General features: G+C 31.2%; 1 protein-coding gene across 1 annotated transcript in view; it reads left to right on the plus strand.

Moving 5' to 3' along the window:
- LOC106464228 (GATOR complex protein NPRL2-like) overlaps positions 1–20,494 on the plus strand; it is a 42,235-nt gene that overhangs the window by 10,471 nt on the left and 11,270 nt on the right. The window contains 6 exon segments of the mRNA XM_013924356.2: positions 2,566–2,674; positions 5,922–6,058; positions 9,200–9,220; positions 15,502–15,599; positions 16,458–16,588; positions 19,545–19,662. Coding sequence (XP_013779810.1) covers positions 2,566–2,674; positions 5,922–6,058; positions 9,200–9,220; positions 15,502–15,599; positions 16,458–16,588; positions 19,545–19,662 — 614 coding nt within the window.

Here is a 20,494-nt window from a genome sequence, read left to right on the forward strand (position 1 = left end):
GTAGATTTGGTGTATCTGGATTTTCAGAAAACATTTAACAAGTTGCGACATAAAAAGGCTTGTAAAAAAAGTTATTTCTATAGATGAGGTCGTTAAGTTAGCTAATTGGGTAGAAGAGAGCTGGATGGAAGAAAGCAAAGGGTTGTTACAAATGAAGTTCAGTCAAACTGGATTAATGTCACAAGTGGGATACTTCAAGGTTCAGTCTTAGGACCTTTGCTCTTTTTGATTTACATCAATGACATAGATGAAGGAATGGTCAATAAATTACTTAAATTTTCTGATGATATTCAGGTCTTGGGTGTTGCTAGCTGTGAAAAGGATGCTGCTGATTTACAAAAGGATTTAGATCATTTAGTGAGTTGGACTAATAAATTGCTGATGTGTTTTAATTTTAATAAATGCAAGATAATGCACGTGGGTTATCATAATTTGAATTGTAACTATAATTTGGATAGAAATAACCTTAACAGTGTTATGAAAGAAAGGGATCATGATGTAGTGGTTGATTAGTCTCTTAAGCCATCCAAGCAGTGTGCTGTTGCTAGTGGTATGGCAAATAGGATTTTAAGTTGTATCTACAGAAGTATTGAATACAAGTCTAAAGAGGTTATAATTTCATTGTATAGGTCACTGATTAGGCCACATTTGGAGTATTGTATTCAGTCTTGGGCTCCTTACCTTAGGAAGGACATTGAATTGTCTGAAAGGGTTCAGAGGAGGCACACTAGAATGGTGCCTGGGATGGAGGGATTGTCATACGAGGAGAAGTTAAGATAGCTGAAATTGTTTTCTCTTAAAGAAAGAATAGTCAGAAGGGATCTGATTGAGATGCTTATAATTGTTCAGGGAATTGATAGTGTTTATGCATCATCTTTTTTTTCATGCTTAATGGTGAGAATGAAAACTTCAACCTTTCTGTCCAGTCCAATTATTCTAGTTTAAAGGTCATATTAACTTCAACCTTTCTGTCCAGTCCTTTTATTCTAGTTTAAAGGTCATATTAACTTCAACCTTTCTGTCCAGTCCTTTTATTCTAGTTTAAAGGTCATATTAACTTCAACCTTTCTGTCCAGTCCTTTTATTCTAGTTTAAAGGACATGTTAACTTCAGCCTTTCTGAATGAGAACTAGGGGACACAAATATAAATCTTGGCAGGGTAGGAGTCATCTTTAGCTAAGACAGTTATTTTTCTTACAGGGTGGTTGGCCTTTTGAACATGTTGCCTTCATATGTTACGGAGGCAGTAAAAAAAAAATTAAGTGAGTTTAAAAGAAAGCTTGATAACTATATGAATGATAAGGACTGACTTTGAGTTATTTTTTTATTATTTAATAGTTTTAGTTTAGAGGATGGATCAGCCTAGATGGACCAATAGGTCCCTTATTGTCCCTAAACATTATATTATTATGTTATGTTATATTAAAAAAAACAACTTCATTATTTACACTGTAATTAGTTCTTTTTACACTATTAGACATAGCTACATTGGTTGAATACATTATATTAAAATGATTTTGGAGCCTCACCATGTCATCACAGTCCATACTGCCATTTCTAGTCATGCCCCATCTGACAGTCATACATCTTAGTAATAGCTCTGCAGAACACATTCCATTTCAAAATGCTCAATTGTAAGACCTTAATGTCTAAAGCACACCACTCTTCCATGCTTGCTTTCCATCTAGTGTACAGACACATTGGTTTTCCAGAGCCTCTTTCAGCAGTCTTACACAGAAATTCAAATACACTGCATTAAGTAACTTGACTGGTATGTCTTTGTAGAGAATAACGTGAACACCCATTTCATTCTCCAACTGCTTGTGATATACAACATTTGAATGATAGGTATGACTGAAAGCCTTATCTTGGTGAACCCATACCCTGTTGACCTCATTTCCAGACAAAAACCCTTCGTGTCTGTGAACTGTTACCCAAACATATGGGTGGCTTTGCCACAGACCTTTGTGCTCATGAATTCTCACCTGTTACAAAATGCTGGATGTTGCTTATTATAGTCTGGTTACAATAAATTCCGTATTGGAACACATCTTTATGATCTGAGTACATGAATTTTTTTTTTTGGAAAAGGTTGTTACATATCCTTCTAAAATCAGTTTTCTGTAGTGTCATACAATCTTTGAAATGCCATATTTTGTCATAATATCGATACATTTTGTTTCACTGTGACTTTATATTGACTGTGGTTGTCACATGACTTGCTGATTTACATATTCAAAATGCTTTAATATAGTATACTCAACCCTTTGTGTACACAGGAGGTCTAGAAAAAAATAAACAATTTTAGGTATTACTTTTCTCTTGAAGGAAAATGTCAGCATGGAGTTATTTAAATCCTCTGACTGAAGAAGTTTGCTTTTTTTGTACTAACAAGTGCTGTGGCATGCTCCTATATTTTTTATGTTAGTCTTTCCATTAAAATTTGTTATTCTTTAGATTTGTTTTCTTCTAGTTTTGTATATAACATAAGATAAAAATCATTTACTAGTTAAAAGTTTTAGTTCTGTCTCAGAATGTGATATTTTGTTGTCTTTTATGTATTAGGAAGAATCAGGATTTTTGTCTGATGAAGAAAGTAAAAATCATTTACCTTTAATAATGACACGGATCATGAATGAGTTGAATCGTTATCGACGATGTTCCATACCAATCAGTAAGTAAGAAACAAAAAATATTTTCTACAGTCATCAAAATTAATGAACATATACAAGGAAACAAATTTATCTTGCTGAAGGAAGTGTTTAATAAAAATGAAACAATATAAAAATGACTTTATTTAAAAAACTTTATTTATTACTGTTAATTTAAAAGAAATAAATAAAACCACACACCCTCTATAACAAGGTGCTATTGTACATTCATTGTACTTCTCTTCAGAGTTTAAACTGCTAAACATTTCATATTTATTTTCTGTGTTTATTTTACTGTCAACAACTGAAGTAGAAATCAGCTAAAAATAAAGCAACAAATCACCATTTGTGTCATTAGACTGTTTAAATGACACCATAATACGAAACTCTGTACAGCAACAAAACACGTGCACAAAATAAGCCAACTTGACTCCTGCTCCGAGAAAACAATGTGGAATTTATCAGCTTATCTATCCTACAGTGTTTAAATGAGAATTCCTTAGAGTAATAAGATTGCACTTTGAATCTGTGAAAAAGTTTATTACAGTATATGGTTCAGAGCCAATCCAATAAACATTACAAGTGTTTAATTATTGGTCGTCCTTCTGGGATATTTGGAATTTAGTGGTATACCATCGAGTATACTTTATCGAGTGCCCACATAAAGAACGAGACTAAAGACACTGTCATTAATCCGGAATATCGAGATGCCCATTATTGCAAGATTTATTTAAAAAATAAAAGGGACTGAAAAGGTCTGCTCGTAATGCCACAGTGCTCATTAATTGAAGTTCTACTGTATGTATATGCTTACACATACCGACATGCATGATGTAACATTTACATTAGATCAGGCCTCGACAAATATTTTCAAATCTAGGAACCAGACAAAAACCTCGGGAACCAGGTGTGCCTGACTGACTGACGTTTGGCTTTTATGATTGTGTCGACTTGGATAACTTTTCATCAAAAGTGATTAAATTACAGTAAAAAAGGTTATAATTTAAAATAAGGAACTTAAATATATTGAAAATTTTTACTTAGATTAAAAAATGGGCTAACTAGTGAGATACACTACAGCCTCGATTATCTGCTGTTTCTGTTATCCACGATTTTTTTGCTTTCCTCAGACCAGCATGGATAATCAAGGCACCAGTGTATATTTAGTTACTTTCACAGCAATGAGTGCATGCTAATAATCACGTGGTATCAACAACCAGTTGATAGTATTACCTGAATTAACTGCTATTGGTCCAGTCTGATTGGTTGAATTGATTGAAAGAAGAAAAACAAAATGACACGAAATTGGTAATGTGTTGAGCAACCACAGCACTTCATTCATGAAAAGAACATTGAGAAGTGCTGAATCTGCTATTAAAATCCTAGAAACAAAGTTTAGTTTAGGAGTCAAAAGATGCAAAAATAGTTCCGGACTTCCAAGAGTTCAGAACTGTTCTAGATTCGAGTTCTATTTACTACAGCCCTATGCACAGATAAAATGGGAGAAAATACTAAGCATCACAATGAAATTTTTTAGTTGCCATGGCAACCTGGCACCCAGGATTTGTCAAGTCCTGCAGTATATTAATAAAAAAAAAGAAAATGCCTTAACTGTTATATATACAAAGAGACACAATAATCATTAACAATTTTTTAGTTAATGTTATCAGCAATTATAAAGTAATCAGTGCTCAAAAATGAACAAATTTAAGACATTTTTAATGTCTGACTTTTGGACAACCATCAAACAGACTTTGGTTGTCCTTTCATGAGTAAAAGTTTTTCCTCCTAAGCCTATTGCGGATTTTAAGTGTTTGCTGAAACTGTCTCATAACAACAATATCGGATGAGAAAATGTACAGAGCAACTCTTAAGTTTGTTTGCAGTGCCTTCTAGCAACTTCACTATGACATCATTGACACAACATTGTGTATTAACTCGAGCCTCATGAAATAAGTTTGACCTACATCTTTGAAATGCCATAAAATGCTCATCAATATTCGATGAAAAAACAAACATTGTTACAGATGTTCTATTTTGTTTTGGCAATTTGAATAATTACCATAAACAAAGTAGCTCAGGTAAAATGGTAGGTTATGGTAGCTGGATCATTACTGGAACCTCTCAAAAATACTACACTGAAAATAATGCAATAACTTGCTAAATGTTGTGTACCGAGTATTTGGATGATATACTTCTCTACTATTGTAAGCAATACACTAACATGGGTACCTTATGCCTACTGTGCACAGTGAAAAGACTTTGTTTACATCTGAGAAAGCTTGCAAAAAAACTGCTGTTTTACTCATTTATATTTTCATGCATGTTGCATCTATTCCTCATAGAATTCTTATAGGACAGGGATTAGCACAAGAATTTTATTAGTCACCACAATAACACAAACAGATTTGCCATAGTCACAGTTAATTTGTGCCAAAATAAATTCAACTTTTTGTGCACTCAAAAAGTCCACGTATTTGTTCTATCTCAATACCAGAGATATTTCTTCTCAGCAGTCGTATCAATGTATTTCAACTGAAAAACACTGATACTTTTCACCCCTCCAATGGAATTGAATAGGGATGTTACTAGTATGGAGATTTCATCCATGGTGTGTACCTGTTTGGAGATTTCTACTCACTATTACAGATACCTTGAAAGGCAGGCTGTGAATTGAGTTTTGTAGTACAGTGTGAAGAACTACAGGTAGAGTGTTTCTTGAAGTTTCTTTGCCAGTCTGGACTTTTGGTGTGCAGCACGTACTTCAAGAATGAAAACCATTATTTGTGTGTATGTTTGGAAGTTGAATTGAGCATGCAAAGCCATTCAATACAAACATGAAAATAACACTTTGTTCATAATTCTTTCACATTACTTGCATTCTGTTGCGTTTCTCCTTTTCAATGCTGAAATGCTTGTGCAAGGCAGTATGTACAGCTTTGGAGTCTGAAATAATTGTACAGCAGCTGGTTGTCTGACAGAATATGTGGTAATGTCAGATGACATAAACTTGTTTACTCGTTTCGTGTAAGAGCATAGAGAATTGTTTAAAGAATTTTATCAAACTATATATATATATATATATATGTGTGTATGTGGTGTATATGAACAGTGAGTAAGGTGAAAAATCCACACTTGCTTAACCTTTGATAATTAAATGTTATGTATCACAGAGAAAGTTTGATCATAAGATGATAAAGTCAAAATTATGGTGTAATTTGAAGATTAGTAACTAAACACATCACCCAAGGTTTATATTTTCTTGATTAGATGAGTCTAATACAATCCATCTGAAGGTGATTAGAGTTCATCCAGACCCACCTCAGGTCATGGATCACCACGTCCCAATCTTCACCAAAAGCAGAACTGCCATTCTTCCAAGTCAGTGGGATTTAACTACGCAACAGGTAGAGTTTTAGTGCCTTAAAATAACGAAAACAATTTATAAGTTTGGAAGAATAGTAGAGAAGTTATTTTTCAGAAGCAAAGGTTGTTTTGAATAATAACAGTTGAGTGTTTTGATTAATACTTGTAATGTTAAACTGTATATATGTACTTGCAATGAAAAAAGATTATTAAATTTTCTTTTTGTAAATGTGTAACTGTGTGAGAAATTCATTCTTTTCTTCACAACCTTTGCAGCAATATATATAGGTTATTCCTGATGCCTTGGTTTTGTATTGAAGTATGTTATGTCTGTCAGAGTACTGTTTTGTATCAATTTCATATCATTATTGATATTGTAAATATTTTAGTCTCTTTTAATATCTATCTGATTTCCATTTAATTTCTTATATTTAACCAGTTTATAAATGCCCATGCAGTGGTTGTTTTTTGAAAGTTAATACATATAACCTCAGCATCTAACTCAAAATGTGTATTCTTGTTATTGCTCATATCACTTGGACTAACAGTCTTGACCTTGCCTATATGTATAAGCATACAGTCCACATTCTGCTTTAAATGCTTGTGGAATTTTTGTGAGCCGTACACTGTATACACTACACTCGCATTCAACTGCCGGAGGTGGACTGTACCCCATACGGTGAATGAGCAGTCAGTGGGTTAAGAATTCATATTTTCTATTATAGTGGAGATACCTCTTAATGAACTTATTCTCATTCAATAGTTGGTAATAGTATTTAGAATATCAAGATCTTTAGTAATTGTTTAAAGTTAATATGTTAATGAACTGTGGGTTTGAGATAGATTAATGTTATAAAAACTGTAACATTATAAGTTATTCTTAGTGGTATGTCTTGAGAAAGTAGACTGTAGAATACAGCCCTACAGAAACCCAAATAAAGTCTAGGTAATTCCTGTAAAAATGATGTTAGTGTCATTCATCCACTGGAATGTAAGTCTCATGTGATAGTAAGCTGAAACCAACATGTTATTTAAGAGGAAAAATGAATTTTTAGATACATTTCTAAATATGATTACTAGTGTCAATATTTACTTTCTTAACTCTATCAATGCTATGGTCACATGTAGTATTTTCCAGCTCATGGATTTACCACATAGTATTCGGTGCATTATAACTGGAAGATTAAGGCTACCAACCTACAGAGGATGCCTCTCCCTGAACTTGAACTGAGTTTTTCACACAAGAGAGATGAGACACAAATGTATTAGGTCATTAAGAAATTAATGTCGTTTTTTTTTAAATGAAAAACCCAAACAACTTGTATATCAAAACAAAACATTTATTAGATGAAATAGTTTTCATTCTTATCGATATATATAAAAATCAATATTGCACACAAAGCCAAATTTGATCATAGTGCCACAGCCAATTGAGCAGTCCATGTATTTGTAGTGTACCATACACCAAGGATGTGACCTCTCTTAGCTATAATTTGAATCACCAACAAGAAAAATAACTGTAATTGCATTAAAAGTTATCTTTCTCACAAGAGAACACTAATAACACACTTGATTTGACAAAAGGGAAAGTTGAGTAGCTTACTTGAGTATCTCACAGCATCCAAACTGAGAATGATGAACAATAATCTTTACACGTTGTTTACACATTTTGGCGAGTTTTTTTTTTATGGATTACACTGAAAAGGGGCCAAGCGTGGCCCACTAGATACCTTGCTGGACTGTGGGTTTGAGATTCCATAATTCACACTGATATTGCAAAAAATATTCTCCATGCTTATAGGCTGCAAGTGCATTACAAGAGTGTTGGTCAAATCCCATTGATTAGTCTAACAAGAAAAGTCCAAGAACTGACCCATGGTGGTGTTGTCTAGCTGCCTTCTTTCTAGTCTATCACTTTAAAATAGATAGGTTCCATGTACCTTTACACAAAATTCAACAAATAAAAAGATATGCTGGAAAGCTTCTTGTATGTGGGGACTGATATTCTTTCTTCCTTATAGACCTGTTTATTAAAACATTCAATTTCAAAGTTTTTACTTCATTTTTTGTCTGTTATGAAAATATGAATAAATTAATGTGTATTTTGACATAAAACAATTCTTGTACTGCTATCCCAAATGAAGCTGCAAGGGAAAAATATGGGCTGAAATAGTTTTACTATTATCTGAAGAGTAAGTTTCATTTTACTTTCTTTACTTTTACGTTTATATTGTGTAGTTTTAAAACCAGAAAAATAAAGTTTGTAGGTGAAATCCCTTCAGATCAAAGGTTGAGTTTATTTGAGATAATGTAAATGGTAGTTAACTGAAAAATTAACAGTGTTTTCTCCATCATTTTAAAGGTATTCTTCTTTATTTTTAGATAATATTAATACCTTGTATAATGAGCATTATTGTGTAGTATCTTAGTGCACTGTATTGATATGACAAAATGTATACAAACTGAGAGAATGAAACCCAATACATACTGTAACATTGTATTAGATTGTTATCCTGGGTAAATCTGTAATTAATTGTTTCTAACTAATATTAAATATGATAATACTACTATGGTTCTATGTATTTATGTTTATTGTGATGTGATTTTATCTATAAAGTTCTCAGAAGTTTTATTAACATTTGTAATTTTAAGTTTCATCTAAACCTGTTGTGAGAGGACAGTATTTTATTTGAACAAGCTCTCTAACCTCTTTAATTGTGTGGATTGTCCTTTCTCATTTCATTGAGTATTTGTTTTTATATGTAGTTGTATGTCGAGAAAAAATAAATGTATTGGTAAAAATGTGAGTGACCATCATTTTGTAAGTTGGTAAAAAAAATTCATTTCTTCAGTTCTTCTATTCTAATATTTAAGTTTGCAAGTTTATTTTAAACAAATTTGTCAAGAAACAATAAAAAAAATGATAATTGATATATATATCACTCTACCTCATCATGAGGAGGTTAAACTTGACGTATCAACTCATCTGATCATGAAGAGATTAAACAGTATTATAAACTTCATTTTCAAGTCTTTGCAAATTTGGGTTTCATTTCATTATGTATTTGATCAAAAATCTATACCTTTGTTTTTGTGGTCCATCTTCTTGTTCAGACATTGTGATTGAATGTAGTACAAGAAATCTTGCCTAATTGTTCCATTCTCTTCCTGTTCGTGAACAGTGGGACTTAACTGTAATGCAGGTAAGACAAACTTCTATGGTGCATGTACAATTCTTTCCCTGTGAGTGCTCTTGACCTATACCATTTTGAGTTTTAGTTTTGCTCTGTTTCCTCTTTCTTTCTTTCATTCTTCCTTTTTTTTTTTTGTCTCATGGGATGAACTGTGGTCTGTAGGTCTGTAAAAATGTCTTTTGCATTAACTATTCAGCTCTTATGGTTATACTATTGTGTGCCAAATTAGTTGTGTGTGTTTTTATAGTTAGCAATGCCACACCTCATTCTCATTGTTAGGAAGCCTATATGATCACTTAAGCCTAATTATTAATTGATTACTTCTTTTTTATTATTACTAGATGCTAATTAGTTTATATCCTGTGTTTTGACTGCTAGTCTACTGTATTTTTCAGGAAAGTCCTCAGAAAGACTGTGTGTAGTATCAGGGGCCCAGATTTGATCTTGGGTCTTCATTATAGAAAGGTTGGTATGCTATCCACTCATCCTGGGGTCTTCACCATTAGGAACTGAATCCACCTTACCTATTTGAATGCTTTCACAATGGATATCCAGATTTTGCTGACTTCTGTGCTAGAATGAATTTAGTGTATTTTTCAATAAGGTGGGTATAGAAGGCTTATTTTGTATCATGTGTGGTTATTATCCCATTATTTTTATATTTCATTTTCTTGTATGGTCTTTGACGTGATGGACTATTCTAGTTAAAGTGGTATTATAGAATTTTATAGGTCGTAATTTTTCTTTTTGATTATTTTTGTTTATTCAATATATTAATTGGAGTCAACATTCACTGGATGTTATAAGTGATGTTCTTTCTCTCTATTTACTTCTTAGTTGTTTCGATGAGTGCGTATTGCAGTCATATTTTGCTGTGTCTTCTAAATACTGTTCTGACATTATGTTATGCTGCTTGCATATTCTTTGTTTGTTTTCATAAAGTTTTTGTAATTATTTCCTGTTTATTCTTGATGTTTATGTTTATTTTCTTTGTCAAATATCCTGGGCATCCACTGTTAAGGAAAGTTGTAGTAGTGGTTTTTTTCCCCTTCTTAGCATATTCTTTACTACAATTATTGTTAATTCTGGACATCAGGCAGTCAGGATAGTTTGATCTTTAGTGAAGGTATTTATCATAGCTGTGAGGTTTTCTGTAAACTCCTCTGGTATGAGTTAAGTTTCTTGGTAACCACCACATCTACATTGTCGATTGTTTAGCTGAATGTTTTCTATTCAAGTGAGTCATAAATGCTGAAACCCTGTCTGTAACTTGTGGTTTATTACAAATGCATTGTTGATTTATCTCAGCCAAAGTCCTGAATCATAGAGCAGCTGGTTTGAGGGTTTTATATTCAAAATGTTCCATATAGAGATTACTAACTACTAGTTGATCGATAGGGGTGAACCTGTAACTACCCCTTGTTATTGGTAATATTTACCTGCTTATTGAAAGTGAGTTGTCTATTGATATGAAAGTTTTCAGTTCTGTTGTCACAGAAATTGTTAGTTGGATGCATTCTTTGGGAATTCTATGGTTTTAAAGCTATTGGTGGAGTATATCTATTGTTTCCAAATGTAGTACAAGGGAATAATTGACACACTGAAGCTTATAATTGTCTTTCTTGCTTTTAAAATCTCTTAAAAAAGTAGACTGAGTTCTTAACATCTATAGACATTTTACCAGTTAATGGTGATATTATATCTATAAGGTCTAATGAGGAGCAAAAATACCATTCACATCTTTGTGACCATGGATTTAAAAGCATTGGAGAGATAAAAAAGAGAGTAGCAAAAGACAGAATTTTGCAGCATAAGAGTATACAGTACTTTTTAATACCAATCTATCTACAACAGCTCATCCTGTAAAAGATCATACAATAAAATGGAATATGAACTACACATGAGACAAAGAAAACTAAAATAATACAATAAACCTAGCTAGAATAGAAGTTGGCAAAACATGGATACCTTCATTCATAAAGTTAGATGATTCAGGTTTTGATAGGGCACAGCCTGGATGAGTGGATAGCACACCAGCTTTTCTAACAAGAAGACCAAAGTTTGAATCCCAGCCTCTTCTCAGGACTTTCTGAAGATGGCAGCAGATTAGCAGCTAAAATGTAGGAGATAAAATAATTAGGAATTAATAAGCAGGCTTAGATGATGAATTATGTGCTAACTATGAGAGTGATTGATGTACAATCATCACAACCTTACCATAAGTACTTGCTGCCTTTCCTGTAAAAAAAAAATTATTGGGTCATTTTTATTTACGTAATTTTTTTTCATTTATGCTTAAATTTTTCATTGCTGTTTGCATAACATTTTAGTTATTTATAAATATTACCTGTATAGCATATACTTACTGCATATATTTATTTCTAATAATATGTATAGCTGAACCTTTGTTATTTTAAGGAAAATATGAATTGACTTAGTATCAATGTATATGGTGATGTTCAGAAAGAAACTGTTTCTTTGCCATTCATTCATATAAGTAAATTCTGGCTAACAGATGTTCATGCTAGTAAGCTAATATTCAACTAGTACTTGCATTGTCATGTTATTTGTTTCTGTGATAGATGGAGGGTCAGATGGGCCTGAGGCTAAATGTTTCTTCTGAGCCTATTATGATCACGACTAAAGACTAAGGTAAACAAAAACTAAACCTCATAATGGGCCTTTTCTGAGCCAGAACCTGGGACTATAGCCCCAATATCTCCCACCTTATTCTGCCCTTGGATAGATGGCATATAAAATAATCACATTAAAAAATTCAAGGTACATTAAATTAAAAAAAAACAATGTTGTAATCAAGTTTTTAAAGTGGGTGAAAAGGTTGTCTGTATGCTCTATACTACAAAATTGATTAAAGTTGTTTGCAATTTATGTACCTTGTCTTGATAGTAGAGATTTATATTACCCATCATCTGATGATTGTAGTTATGAAGTTTGATTTTTAGTCCTTTCAAATCCTGCATATGGGCTTCACTTGGTACCTTGTGACTTCCATCTTTGTTTTTGACCTCTTAACCTTTTGATATTTGGCACCCATCATAGCATTAAAAAATCTATAGAAAATAAAATTGTCATCATTCATCTACACATTAAAAGAACTTCAGAGATGAAATTTATTCAACAAAAGTTTTATTCATTTAATTTTATACATAATTTTTTTTTTAATCACGAAATTTGGATTTTAGGTTAATTTCAGCAGTTCAAATGAAAACATTAATGTTTGTGAATTTCTTCATTTTTTTAGCATCATTTAGCACTTGTATCCTTTTTTCAAAAAGTCAAAATAGGTTTGAACAAAACCAATGTAAATGTAATTAACCCACCACTGTTTCTTAACCTTTGTCATGGTGCAGTGTAATTGCATTTCTTTCCTTTGTTAAGCCATGGGCTAGTGATTTAAATGTTTAATAAAAACTCTCTTTCTGCCCTTTTCAACAGTATATGCCAATATCCCTTTCAGTTCAGTTGGTATTCATGTATAGATCAAAACAAAGTGATAAAAGCTTAGCATGGTAATATGCCGCTCGATTAAAGGTTTTTGTTTTTTTAAGGTTGTATCATTTTATATTTCATTGAAACTATGCTGTTTGTGAGGCTCTTTTTACATTAGGCCTTTTTGGCCTAAGTAAATGCTTAAATGGGCAAAGAAAATCACAAAGTAAATCTAAAAAAAAAATATTTTAATAAATATGATATGATATAAAAATGTTAGTTTATAACTTTGCTTTGGAAAAAACTTGTTTTTATTGTATGCCAGTGATCATAAACAAAGTGAAACTGCATGTGATATTTTTCAAATCAAAAGAGGTAAAATTTATTTAACGAAACCTTTGTATCAAACTTTAACAAGAATGTAGAAAGACATAAAAAATCAGTAATTAAAATATAGAATGGAGTATGTAATTTTGTTTCTTAAGAAAAGATATTACAATGATATATTTTTAATTTACAAAACTAAATTATTTCAAAAGTATTATCACATAAAAATAAGATATTTGAATAGAAAGTTCATCTTTGCTATTCACATGCCTGGGCATTTGAATTAAGTGTAAGTTATATAAACAGTACATTTTAATAACATTCTTAGATCAGATGTAAGTAATCAGACTTGTAACATTTCACTTTCCTTTTATCGTGCTGATATCATGAAGCTCATATTCTTAATGGGGACTGTTGAGAAGTTAGATCTGTTTGGTCAGATTTTCAACACCATTTGTTGGTTGTAGACTGATGTGTAATTCTGTTTCTTTCTGAACACCCTTTATGTAAACTGACATTTCACATATAATTTGTAAAGAAAATACTTGCTCAAAAATATGCCATATAATTAGTTTCAGCCTTAGACCCATATCAGGTGACACTTAGGTTGAAAAGAATGTTCTTAATGTTCAATAATGCATCAAGCAGGTGGTAGTATTGTCTATGTTGGAATGGCTCAGATTGTTCATAGAAATGGTATTTTAAATATTTTCTCAATAGGTCATCTGAATTTTACAATACTATACAGCTTTTTTTATAACAATATCTGAGTAATGACTGAACCACAAATTCTGGGAATGTCTGTAAATATCATAGCAAAGAAGTTTGTTGTTTTGGTTTTTGAGTTATCAAGTAATAAAAAAGAAGCAGAAGAAAGAACAAGAAATTTGGTGTCAACCAACTTCACTGAGGTGACATAGTTTCAAAAAAGTTTGAATTTCTTGTTCTTTCTTCTGCTTCTTTTTATTACCTGATAACTCAAAACCAAAACAATGGTGTCAACCAACTTCACTGAGGTGAAATAGTTTGAAAAAAGTTTGAATTTCTTGTTCTTTCTTCTGCTTCTTTTTTATTACTTGATAACTCAAAAACCAAAACAATGGTGTCAACCAACTTCACTGAGGTGACGTAGTTTCAAACAGATTATCCACTTTATAAGTATTATTAATAACTATTAGTAATTTAAAAAAAAATATAATTCTACTATAAATGATGTTATCGTTATCCCTTGAAGTTAGCTTTCTTACAGAAAATTGGTGTTCCTTTAAGAAGCTTAAGTATAGGGTGAAATGGGAATTAACAGCCAGTAATAGATAAACAATACATATTACAGTTGGAGTCTCATTGTATATAGAACTTGGTTATAAGTACAACCTTCCTATGTCTATTGAAACACTGCATTAAAAACAAAAACAAGAAAAACTTTTAAAAAAAGAAGTAAATGTAAGGATGGCTGATATCAATCCTTCAAAACCAATGCAAACAAGATAGTAGATATGGTATTTGCATCGTCTCTACATGATAGCACAGGCAAGAATTAACATATAATGATGTATATAATTATTCAATCACAGTTGAGTTTAATTTATTCTGTTTTTGTATGTTAACATTCTACTACACTGTGTGTCTGTGCTATTATCTATGGATGATGAAAATGCCATCCATACTACCTTATTTGCATTGTTTTTGAAGGATTGATATTAGCCATCCCTACATTTACTTCCTTTTTTTAAAAGTATTTTCTTTACTTGTATCACTTGATATGAGCCTAATGCTGAAACCAGTCATGTAATAAGTGTGAAGTTTTTTTGTATAACAAAGTATTTATTTACATGTGTGATATTTTTAATTTTTTTTATATGAGGAGGGGAGCTGGGAACTTCTGTATTATTTTAATTTATTAAATAGAGACTACTGCACAAAATATACTAATAAGTGTAATGTGTAAAATGTTTTGTTTTTATCTACACAAAATAATTTTATACTGTCTCTGTAGCAAGAACTTGCATATAATTAAATATTTTCATTTTGAGATTCACATATTTTACCAAGTAAAAGCTGTTTTGATGTTCAAGCACTTTGCACCTCAAACTGTGGCTAAGATATGTTATCAAGCTTATCACTTTATTGGATATGTTTTTATTAATTGGATCTTTTCTGAAGGCTTTCTTTGATATTAAAGGGGAGTTAGATGTTTTCCAATAAGAATGTTATTTTAAATTATTATTTTCACAAACAATTTGTTACAGAAAGGATCTGCATGAATAAATAAATTTTTTTAAAATTTTATACATATTTCTTTTTAATATATATTAATCTTGCATGTAGTGTGTATATACACCTCAGATGTAACATAGTTAATTCCTTAATTTGAATGGAGATATTTTGCAATGACAGCTTTGGTAATAATTCTTTTGTGAACTTGGCTTTAGAAGGTTCAAATCTGTTGAACAAAGGAATAACAAAATTATACAAAAAATCAACTTCATATCAGTTTCCCCTTACATTTTCAGATATTAGGCTATATTGATGGGTTTCGTCATGTTGCAAGAATAGCTGCTGAAGCTGATGTGGAGGTCAGCTTAGTTAAGTCATGCATACAGAACATGGTGTAAGTTATTTCATTGTATATATTTATGGTATGTATTTTTTGGTAAGGGCTAGACTTGTGTGGAATACAAATAAACAAACATAATTACCAAATATTCTAAGGAATTGTCTTTGAAACTATCCATACATAAGCAGTAAGTAATACATATGATTTTGATTCCATTATTTCAGATCACACCATTAATACTTGTGAGAAAAATGTAACTGAATTCCTTTAGTTTAAGAAATTTGATTAAAACTAATAACTTCATAGACCTCATAAAAACCCATCAATGGCACTCTAACTATAAAGCTTTAGTCATGCTTTTTACACATTGCTACCCCCCCCCTTTTTTGAAATATTGGTTAAAATACCCCTGTTTCTGCAGTTTCATTGATTTTTTTTCACATTCAAATTACCCATTTTTCATGATTTCAAGGGTTTCTTTTTACAATATAACACTAATTATAACCGTATATCGTACAATATTTATTAGTTCTATGTACAGTAGGTTAGCATGAATCTTGACATATGTAATATGTTTAAAGTAGAATTAACAAAAGATGTACTCAACAACATCAGTTTACCTGGTAATTACATACTGTATTATACAACAATTTTCTTGTTGCACTGTATGAGCTTGATCACTTGTTTCTTGAACTTAAAAAACAAGACCACCTAAACCACACTTTTTTTCTTTCAATTTGTGGTGTTTGATGGAGAAAAAGACTTTAATTTAAATTTGAGATGCACAGTTATGTTGCAAAAGACTTGTCTTACATTTAGCATAATGCATAGGCTGAGAAACACTTTTTATTTAAATTATGAAGATATGATCATTTTAATGGAGAAAGGTCCATTTTCCTATAATTTGCTTAGGTATTATGGTGTTGTGGCCCTTATTCCTATTTTCCTGTACTCCAATGTTTACACACCTACTCCAGAACTTGGACGACTAGCCACTGAACCAACATTGCAGGATGAATGTATTAAGTATGTAACTAAACAAGGTAAGTTTTGTAAAAGAGAATTAGTTAAACTAAACTATATTGATAAGGATTATATTTAGGTTCAAACCCAATTTGTAATTTAAGTGTGCTTTAATTACAAGATTTATAATGCCCATTAGTATAGTGTACAAATTCTGTTGTTTACATCTGCAAGTATAGTTTTGATTTTTTTGTGTGTGAAAGTTTACAGCCATAGGAATGAAATATTTCATCATATTTCTAATTTAATTATTATTCATTCAAGCTAAGTTAAAAATGTGAAAACTGCACCAAGATCAGTTGAATATTTTTTTTTTTTCAAAATATTTCTGATTATATATAAAAGTGAACAGCAATTGCACTCAGATTACAAGAAAGGAAGTGATGTTGGAGAATGTTGTCCCAACTCTTCTGTTTGGCCATATTAATAAATAGAAAAGAACAGAAACAAATTGTAAAAAATGTCAGGAAATATAGAGACAACATCAAGGAAATGTACACAACTATCAAGAGTAAATGGAATATGATGTGTAGCAGCTACTAGTGGGAACACCAGTGAAGTGGCGCTTTCACTGCATGCATTTCTATTTGAGAGACCGACAGTTTTAGCAAAATGGATCTTGTTGCAAAAATGAGGAGTGATTGGAAGGGTCTGACAAATATATTCTGTGCAAGGAGCATTTAAACCAGAGTGCTACCCGCTGGAATATGCATTGAAATATCCATGGGTAGTGACATAAACAAAAAAAAATTGTTTAGGAAAGCTGTCACAGTTATTCATAAGGAAGTAAAGCCAATAGATTTTACCCTTGTTGAATTAAATACCCTTGGTATCTCCCCTCTAAGAGCATTTTAAATCAGAATACTAACCATTGGTGTAGGCATTAAAAAAAAGTCCATGGGTCTTGACATTAAAAAAAATTTCTTAGGGAAGCTATTCCAACATTCACAAGAGGGTAATCCCAATAGCTCTTCACACCAAGTGGCCAACAGTTTTTACCCTTGCAAACATCCACACCCTTGGTGTCTTTCTTTTTCTTAAAAAGAAGCAGACTGAGATTTGTAAAAAGGCAAAATATGGGAGTAAGTAATCAATGAATATTTTGTGATTGCTGAGAGTTATCTTAGTGTAGTACAAACATTTACTAAACAGTGAAATCTATATATTAATTGAGAAAGTCGATGTTTAGTATAATTTTGAAAATGTAACACCAACATTGACATTTTTTTTAATACTCTGCAATATATACAATCTTTTTCAATGGAGATATGCTAAAATCATTAAATGTTAATTTTTTGTCTTATAAGAGCAGATGATAAGACAGATTCCATCTTTTTTTTTTTGAGCAACATGTAATTTTATACATATATAAAAAAAAGTTAATAGCAAGTTTCCACATAAATACCTGTAGAATGAATAAAACTATGTTACACAAACCTTGTTAAAATAATACCAATACTATCATAAGTATGTTTTGGACTTTGTGTATAATACTGTCAGTGAATTGTGAAGAAAAAAAAGAATCAGTCTTGAATCATTCTTTCACTTACAATAAAGAACTTTGTCATTTTGTACTGCCTAGTCTGGTAAAAGGCAGCATTTTATCACACATTGTTTTTACATGTAGTACTTCAGTTCTGCATTATGCAAGGTATTACACCTTTTAAGCTTGTGTAGAATTAATAAACATTGAATCAAGTGATATGTGTCATCTGAATTGTTCATACAAACTAAAAATCCACCTAATTATTGAGTATCTTGAAAACAATTTTGAACACCTGTCTTAATAGGCTTAATATTTTTTTCTAAACGTATTTAAACTACATTTTCATTATAAATTTTATATACAAAAATTTTGGATAAATTGAGGGGGATGAGGTGTATAATCAAATTTGAAATGGTATAATATTATACTGGTTACTTAGCTTTCCAGTGTTGATATATATAGGCCTATGTAAAATACATTGAAAAAAGCCTTACCATTTATTATTCTTGAATGATATTTCATTTGCCAACTGCATCTCGCTTACTGTCTGATTCGCGTTTACTAGTTTCAAACTGGTACGATTAAATTCGTCATGTACTTCTAAATATCCTTCATCATATGGCAATGATTCAGACTTAACTCTTGCATCAGTACTTTTGTTATTATTTGATAAGTATGATTGCATTTCCATGACTGATTTTAGCTCATGCAAATTGAAAAATGGTGCTGTGTTGATGCTTTGATACTCAAAAATGGCCTTGGTTGGTACACATTATGACATCACAGTTGATTCCCTCACACACATACTGGGAGTGGAGAATATTAGATTTACCAAATTTAAGTATCTGTTAATAAATTAATTTCATTCAGTATCACCAAAATTGTTTTATAGATTACACTTATAGTTCCTATAACAATTTAAATGTTTTCTCTATGTCAATATATACATGTCAGGTTTCGTGAATGAAAATATTTTGTTGTAAGAGATCATATCCTAACTAAGATAAGAAAGTCTCCAGCTCTTGTATTTCAATAGTGTTTTCCCATACTAGATATAGTTTTATGCCTCAAAATATTAGATTCCTACATGAAATTCTAATGGATTTATGATAGCCTAATTTAAGAAAAGGGTTTTATGCCTCAGGCTAACATTTATTGTGGTATCCAAAATATAAAATCATTATAAAACAGCTGTCCTGCATTTAGTGTTAACTGTAATTTGAATTACAGTAAATCTAATACTGAGCAGAACAACATTGTGCAAGTGTTGTAATTACTGCATAGTGCAAGTCATCTTGTCATATTAAATCAAATCGTCCTAAAATATATTTGTACCAGATATTTAACTGTATTGTTTAAATATTTCCATGTTACTATAGGTTTGAAGCTCTAGATTGGAATGCATAAACCAATGTTAGTGTACTGACAAAATGTGTTCACTGTATGTACACTGAAACATTAAGAAAAATAATGCATTACTGTTTTTCCAGAGCGTTATCTACCAGACTTTAGGTCAGTTTTCATGCTTTACTGTGGGCTAAGTCCAGGAATAACTGTACGTGACCTCTGTACCCGGCATAACCCTCACTCACTGGGAATAGATGAACGGTGAGGTGATAAAATAAACTTTTTTATTTTAGTAATGTATTGAACAGGGAAATTTTAGTTTTCACTGTAATTAGTTTACATGAGTATTATTTTTAGGATTTTTAAATTAAGAATTTTTAAGTCTTTTCCTTTGAATTGTGACAGAAAATGTATCAAATAAGCACTAAATAAAACCATGCTAAAATAGTTACAGTTTCAAATATTGTTTTAGATTGATATGTCATATTATTTTGTTATTCAAACAAGCATTTATTAGTATGTTAACCAAATAGTAAAAACTGTTGAACTTATGAATAGAACTGGGTGATTAATGGAATTGACTAATTAATTAACCATCAGGCTCATGTTACATTAAAGTTTGAACTAATTGATTATTCTCACATGAGACTAATCTTCATATTTTCAATTTCTTGTTGTTTTTAAGACATTTTTGAACTACTCTTTATTTAATATGATAAATTGCAAGGTACAATGATATAGGATTAAGTTACTTTATCAATCCTAAATAGTTTTAGATGAAATTGTATCATATATACAATGTAGCGTGCAATCTGTCACTAGCTTAAAATATGACTAATAGCATTTCTAAAAATTTCCATAAGACTACTAGAACTACTGAATTGTTGTTGATTACTTCATAACATTTTTAAACAACTTTTTATATAGTTATTACATTATTACTTCCAAAAAAACCTCACAAATAAAATAATTTAAAAACTACTAGTTTCAGACATAGGCCTACGTCAGTTATCAAGTGAATTAAATTTGTCTTTCATTGTTGCAACTATGACTCTCTTAAGGTAGCCAAATGCCACGTCATCTAATTAGTGAC

The sequence above is a fragment of the Limulus polyphemus genome, unplaced genomic scaffold (genome assembly GCF_000517525.1).
Source record: "Limulus polyphemus unplaced genomic scaffold, Limulus_polyphemus-2.1.2 Scaffold1592, whole genome shotgun sequence".
Lineage (NCBI taxonomy): Eukaryota > Metazoa > Arthropoda > Merostomata > Xiphosura > Limulidae > Limulus > Limulus polyphemus.